This window comes from Montipora capricornis, chromosome 9 (genome assembly GCF_036669925.1).
Source record: "Montipora capricornis isolate CH-2021 chromosome 9, ASM3666992v2, whole genome shotgun sequence".
Lineage (NCBI taxonomy): Eukaryota > Metazoa > Cnidaria > Anthozoa > Scleractinia > Acroporidae > Montipora > Montipora capricornis.
In genome coordinates this window covers 49387261-49393757 of record NC_090891.1, presented here as the reverse complement: position 1 = coordinate 49393757, position 6497 = coordinate 49387261, and the positions used below count along the sequence as shown (strand labels likewise).

Genomic DNA, 6497 nt, shown 5'->3' with positions numbered 1-6497 from the left:
ATTTTTACACCTTGATACTCGTAGTATATTGTTGTGAGGCGGATTTGCTTACTTCCGGATTGTTACCAGTTCGTCGCTTCAGATTTGTGGGCTATTTGGACAAGCCTTTTAAGAGTTTTGTTTTTTGATTCTCAGTGCCGTTTACAGCATTCACTGACAAAAAGATCCAGAGAGGGCTAAGCCTTCACTCTTCTCTTTACTTGTTCTTCGGGCCTGTGGCTCGGCTTTGTGTTAACCCTGCTTATAGGCCAGTACAAATATTCTCATTATGTCAATTTGATCAGATGTGACAGCAAGATTTTAATCTTGTTTTAAAAAACAAACAAATGCTAGACTATAACCAGCACCCTGCAAGCAGAGCCTTTCTTTTGCTTGCTCGATTTTGGCGTTCTCGAGAAAGGCTCTGCATGAATCGAATAAGATCTTTATTGAATATGCGCTGCATGTTGCCAGGATACAGTCTCGAACCCAAACCTAATATGCCAGATCTCGCCGCCATCTTGGTTTTTTATGGTACAGCGGGCTCAATTATAACCATCGGTTTTGTCACTAAACGGACGCTCGCACTGGAAAAACCGGTTTGACGAGAGAAAACAAGATTGACTAGTCCAGAAGTTCGGGCTGCGGCAGCTTCAAAGAGTTGACGCGATTCGAGCAGAGCCTACTTTTCTCCTCTTCAGTAAAGAAAAAGACAAAAGGAGGCTCTGCTCGCAGGGTGATAACTATTGAAACTTGCTATGATCTATCTGTATATGTTTTTATTGACATCTTTTGCTTGCTTTTTTTTCTATAAATCTCCATTTGCAATATCGGACAAAGTTGAGGCCAGCAGCTCAGCGTACACCTTTCAAAGAAAAGGATATTAAAGGAATTTCGTCATTTTCACGGCTTTTACTTCGTGTAGAAGACACACATGACGTAAAACAATAGAACAAAAATCGTAAAACAATAGACCTTTTTGCAGATACGGCAGCCATTTTGATTTCTATTGTATCGAGAGACATTATTGGATGCTCAGGGGGCAAATTAATATTGAGATAATATAGCACAAAAAGATAATTTTAACTCTTTTATTCCTGTAACGATTACAATATTTTCGGGCGCAAATCCAGCGCGAGATGCTCGGAGGTAAATAGCGAAGGAGTTTGAGTAGCCAGCCAGAGCAATCCTTCAACGCTATCCACTGTTTTAGTATATACTAAACGAGGTTGTAATTTGGTGTCGTTCGTGTAAATATCAAACTTGTACATAGTTTCCATACTTGCGCGCCTCAAACCAGGTTAGTAATCGCTGTAAATACTTTTCGCCGCTTTTAAGTTGAATATAACTCAAACTAGGTTCAAAACGGAGGTGAAGTCAGTGAGTATTAGTGATTATTGTATTAGTGAAGTATTAGTGATTAATGGTGTAATGCGCTCGTGAGGATTATGATGAACCACTGGTCAACGGGAAAAAGGACAACTTAAGGTTGGTTTTCACTAGCGACGGAGTCGGAGTCGGAGTCGTAATCAATCAAAAACGCAGAGCGATACGATCTAGTGAAAATCAAATTGTCGGAGTCGGAAGCAGAACACCGATTCCGCTTATGACTCGGTCGCTTATGATCCAGTGAAAACTGCATCGTCAGAGTCGGAAGCACAAGCGAAAGAATAAACCAATCACGATGATCGCTTCCAAGCATTGTGATTGGTTGGTTCTTCCGCTTCTGCTTCCGACTCCGACAATCTAGTTTTCTCTGGATCATAAGTGACGGAGTCACAAGCGGAGTCGGAAGAAAATGGCAACGTTCTGATTCTTCCGACTCCGATTCCGTCGAGCTTATGACTCCGCTTACGACTCCGATCTTTGATTTTCACTAAGTCATCGAGAATAGACCCATGCCTCTCACATCACGGTCGTGGGTCCAAATTACTGCTAGTTCTGCCAAGTTTACGTAGCTTGCACGGCAAATAAAAAGCGAAATTCTCGGTAACACACGTTTCCTTTGGATGGAGAGACTTACATTAGGAACGAAAAATATTGAAGTTTAGGTGCAATTTAAGTAAAGTAAGATCGTTCGGGTGAGTGAAGTCCTGAGAAGGACTGTTTGTGAAGACAGTTGCCGGTCTCACCAATATAATAATATAAGTGACTGCAAGGCCACTGATATCGGTGAGACCGGTAGAAATTTCAACACTAAACTTACTTAACACAGTCGAACGAAAAGGAACGGGGGCATTAACAATAACATTGCTTAACACCATTTACAGACATACCACAGAATCGACTGAGACTCTGCTGAATGCGTTACCTACAGCACTAACTACTACCAACGAATCGTACTGGAAAGCTGGTTTACCAACTTAAAACCGACACCACTAAACCTATGCCTACAACTTCCTACCCCCTGGAAACAACTTATCGACGACATCAACAACAGACAAACAACAAACTGAACTATTTTAGTCAATCACAGTACTGCCCGACGTATTCCACGAAACACAAACGGACCTTAGACCTATAGACTATAAATGCACCAATCACTGTTTAGTCTACTCAGCCAATTATACTGGAGATAACCAAATCGGACTCCCGCTGCACGGTCTTCCGATTTTGTTATCACCCGTATGCAGGCTGACTCATATGATTACAGACCGAATTGGACTCCACTGAGTCCTATTACCATTCGTAATCATCAATTCTTGAGTTTCTTCTATGAGGCGCTTGACATTGTAGCGCCCACAGACTAGTAGGACATTTTGTCTATGAAGAACCTAGACAGGGCAAACTAACTCCTCCATGCTGCAGTTCTTGTATAGCTCAATGCGGAGAGCATCTCATCATTGTTCAGTTGTCCTCTCTCCCGTTGCCATTTTGAGCAGGATTTCTTGTCACGACGCGATGAGTAAAACGTCTTAAGTCGGGGCTAAGCTCTTCATTTGCTTTAATTAAATGCTTGTTTAATACTTCACAAAACTTCGAGCAAATGTTTTAACTTGTGGCTGATTTGGCACCCCTCCAGTTTCCACCGTAAGGCACAGAAATCAGTCTCTTCCAAGACCGTTCGTTTTTCACTTTCATCTAGCACGGCTAAACTGTAGCAATAATACAAATATCGCTCAGAGAACGCTGCTACAGCCGTGAAGACGTCGAGGTCAAATGCAAGTACGGATTTGTCGATGTCAAGGAGGTCAAAAATAGCATTCACTTGTTCCGAATTAATCGACTGAGCGTACAAGTCCCGTAGCGCACTATGAAGTTCTCTTCTGTTGACGTTGCCATCCCTATCACGATCATTTTTGGTAAAATAATGTCTGAAAAGTGTTTTTCGGCGACCACTAACACGACAGAACTGAGACACATACTGTAAAGGAGAAAGTTCTTCTAGGACGCGCATGTCCATGGGTAGTTCAAAGCGGCAGCTCTGACGTGAGAGAGAGTGTGGGCCTTGTAACCACGGTTTTGCGCCATCTGATTTCACTCGCTTGTTCTCTTCCTCTTCGAGATTACCCATAATCTTTAGCGCCTCTACTGACGGAACTCGAGTCCCAGTCCCTCTCGGTGAAGCCATCGAAGAACTGCGAGAAAAAGTTCTGTTTTGATCACGCATAATAAAAGCTGATATTCACAGCCTTAAATAATTTGACTCTTTTGTCACAATTCGAAGTCAAAATTTCTTCTCCATGCAAGAGGTAGATTATTTGTGTTGTTCAGGTTTGGGAATAGATGTCACATAAGGAGGCCTTATTCCCCTATGCTCTGCATGAATATGGATAATGATCAGTTATAACCTAGTCAAACCGGCAAAGCCTTATCTGTTTCTCCTGGTTGACCAGTCCTGGACTCCTGAAGATTTCCCAAGACCAAGAGTAACGTCGTACGGAAAGCTCCAACAGAAGGTCTTAAAATCAACGAAAGCGTTTTAATTACTCAAACCTTTGCTTTGAAGCATGCAAAAACCGAATCCTTGTTGTCAAACAAGTCCGAGATCACATCTAATTATTTTCCGCTGCTGTTGCCGAATGAAAACTACCGTATCCCAGAACTGATGAAGCAATTTTGCCGGCACTGTGACAAGACTCAGGAGCAACCACGTCAATCGAAGTTCCCAATAAAGACACGATTTTCAAAAAGGACGTGAGAAGTTGACATTTGCGCCTTTGTATACACAAACTTCCACTGTATTTGCATTTCACGGCACTAAAACCGCCCTCTAAATATAATTTTTTGGTAACCAATGCCGGCGTAGCACACGTACTGTCTTTTCATTTTGTGTTACAAAAGACACAGGGCAGATTTCATATTTCTCTCAGTATCAGTTAAAAACTCGAAAACAATATCTTGTAATGATCCAACAAGGAATTATAAATTCTTAACGATTCGAACCAGGTTAAAATCCAAAATGATTCTTTTCTAATAGAAATGTCCTTTAAATCTGAATTGCAAATTACCGGCTTTTTCAAGTGTTAGTTTGGTTCATTAAGTCAACATTGCCAGAAACGTAGTCTTAATGATTAATAATCGCTTTTTCTGAAGAAAGTACTGAATGAGGAGGCAATCAGAGCTTATAGATGTGTTCAGTACTGAAAAGATTTATTACTTCGAACACAACATATTTGCATGCAGGGTAGCTTTTAATCCTTAGATCTTTAGACTGCCATTGGCGAAGGATGACAACGGCGTTCGCCCATATAAGGCAAACATCCCTCGCGGTTGTCTCCACGTCAACAAATTGTTTCCATTATGCCGAGCAGGGGCGTTTAAAAGTGAGGAATTCAGGAATATTTTCGGAGCACCACTGACTAGTAGAAATAGAACAATGGACGTCACAGCTGGATATACCCACAGCGACACCCACAGAATGGTAAAATTATGTCGTTTTCATGGTGAGCCACTGATGTCTTCTTTATTATTCTCGTTTTCACTAGAAAATGTTCATAGAATGCCTCTTTTTGTCATTTGCCATCTGTAAATGTCGACTTGCAGAGGTTACTGATTATTATATTCTCGTTTATACTATGTGCTTACTTATTTGTAAAAATAAAATGATAGAGCTTTTAAAATGAAACATTAGGAATTCTCGGAAATTTATTTTCCTGCATTTCGAAAATAATTTTAAAAGAGGAAGTAATAAACGTCCGCATCGGCTGAAATACTTAGGCCCGGTCCACACGTATTCGTTTTCATTTGAAAACGCAACTTTTTTCTTTACGGATACGGCTTCCGTCCACACGTATCCGATGAAAACGATCACTGAAAACGGAAGTTTTCAAAAACGCTCTCCAGTGTAGAACTGTTTGAAAACGCTGTTTTCGCGTGCACGTGTGGACGTACGAAAACGGAACTTTTCGAAAACGCTGACGTCACACTATCACTTCCAATCCACTCCGCGAAATACTTATTCAAGATGGACAAGCGCTTCACTTTCTTGTCTTCAATACTTGGGCTTATTTCAAACCTAACTGCCCTTTTTTCAGGCAAATTTAGCTTTGCCGTTTCTTCAAGCTGACTATTCCAGAAGGCGGCAGAACATTAATAGGTTACTTTCACTACCGGTGTCAAGAGGCAGAAGGTTGAAACGACTTGGTGGTTGCCCGCCAAGACCTCGACGATTTGGTTTAGACCTGGACGTACAAGCGCTTGGTGGGACAACTTTCTAGCCCAAATAGTTATCGTGAAAACGAATAATCATGCGTGCATCAAGCATGCGCAGTCGGGTTATCGTCAAAAAATCGATTCATCGTATACGTGCAGTGGACGGGCGAAAACGATGCGAAAACCCCACGTGTGGACGCGAATTTTTTTGAAACGGCGAAAAAATGTCGTGTTTTCAAACAAATACGGATATGTGTAGACGGGGCCTTAGTATTATCCAAACAACTCAAAGCGTAATTTTGTAGTACAGGAGAGATCTAGAATATATTGTGTAAACTGAAGCACAAAATAATAATTGTGGGTGAGAAAATATTTGCTTTTTGCTGAGCTGTACGAACTGGACTGTGATACTAATATTCAGTCTTACACGTAGGAGGGAACACTTACCGTCATGAGGAAATTTGCAAGTTGATTTTTGAAACGCTGATTCAATGAGCATTAAAGAAATAAATATATAAATTTGCAGTGCTGGTTATTGATGAAAGAGAGATCTGACGTGATTCTCGAACTTTACCAGGACCTTTTACGCAATCGTCTCTTTCATCAATGAGATTTGTACGCTAAGGTCTCTATGAATTTGTATCTTACATCTGGCAGATCTGATAATGTAGAAATAAGAAAAGGCAGGAGCCGGGTGGAAAGCTTTTCAAAACCGCTCCAGCGCCGAGCCGATTTTTGTTCCGGATTGCATCACATTGCTTATGAGAAGTTGACGATTCTTGTTGCACCGTTCATTTGCAAATGTGTGCGAATTGGAAAAGATCAGAAGAGCTTGCAGCTCGAAGTGTTATCGAATATGTGCAAGCCATAAAAAGGCACGTCCTACGTTTCGACATGTCTTGCCATCTATAGCATGCCTTTTC

The 6497-nt window shown here is 41.2% G+C and overlaps 1 protein-coding gene across 1 annotated transcript; it reads right to left on the bottom strand.

The window, feature by feature from the left end:
- Positions 1-1071: 1071 nt before the first annotated feature.
- Positions 1072-4147, bottom strand: LOC138015441 (uncharacterized). Its single transcript, XM_068862509.1, has one exon. The coding sequence runs from the start codon at positions 3587-3589 to the stop codon at positions 2948-2950; it is 642 nt and encodes a 213-aa protein (XP_068718610.1). The 5' UTR covers positions 3590-4147; the 3' UTR covers positions 1072-2947.
- Between the last annotated feature and the right edge of the window lie 2350 nt (positions 4148-6497).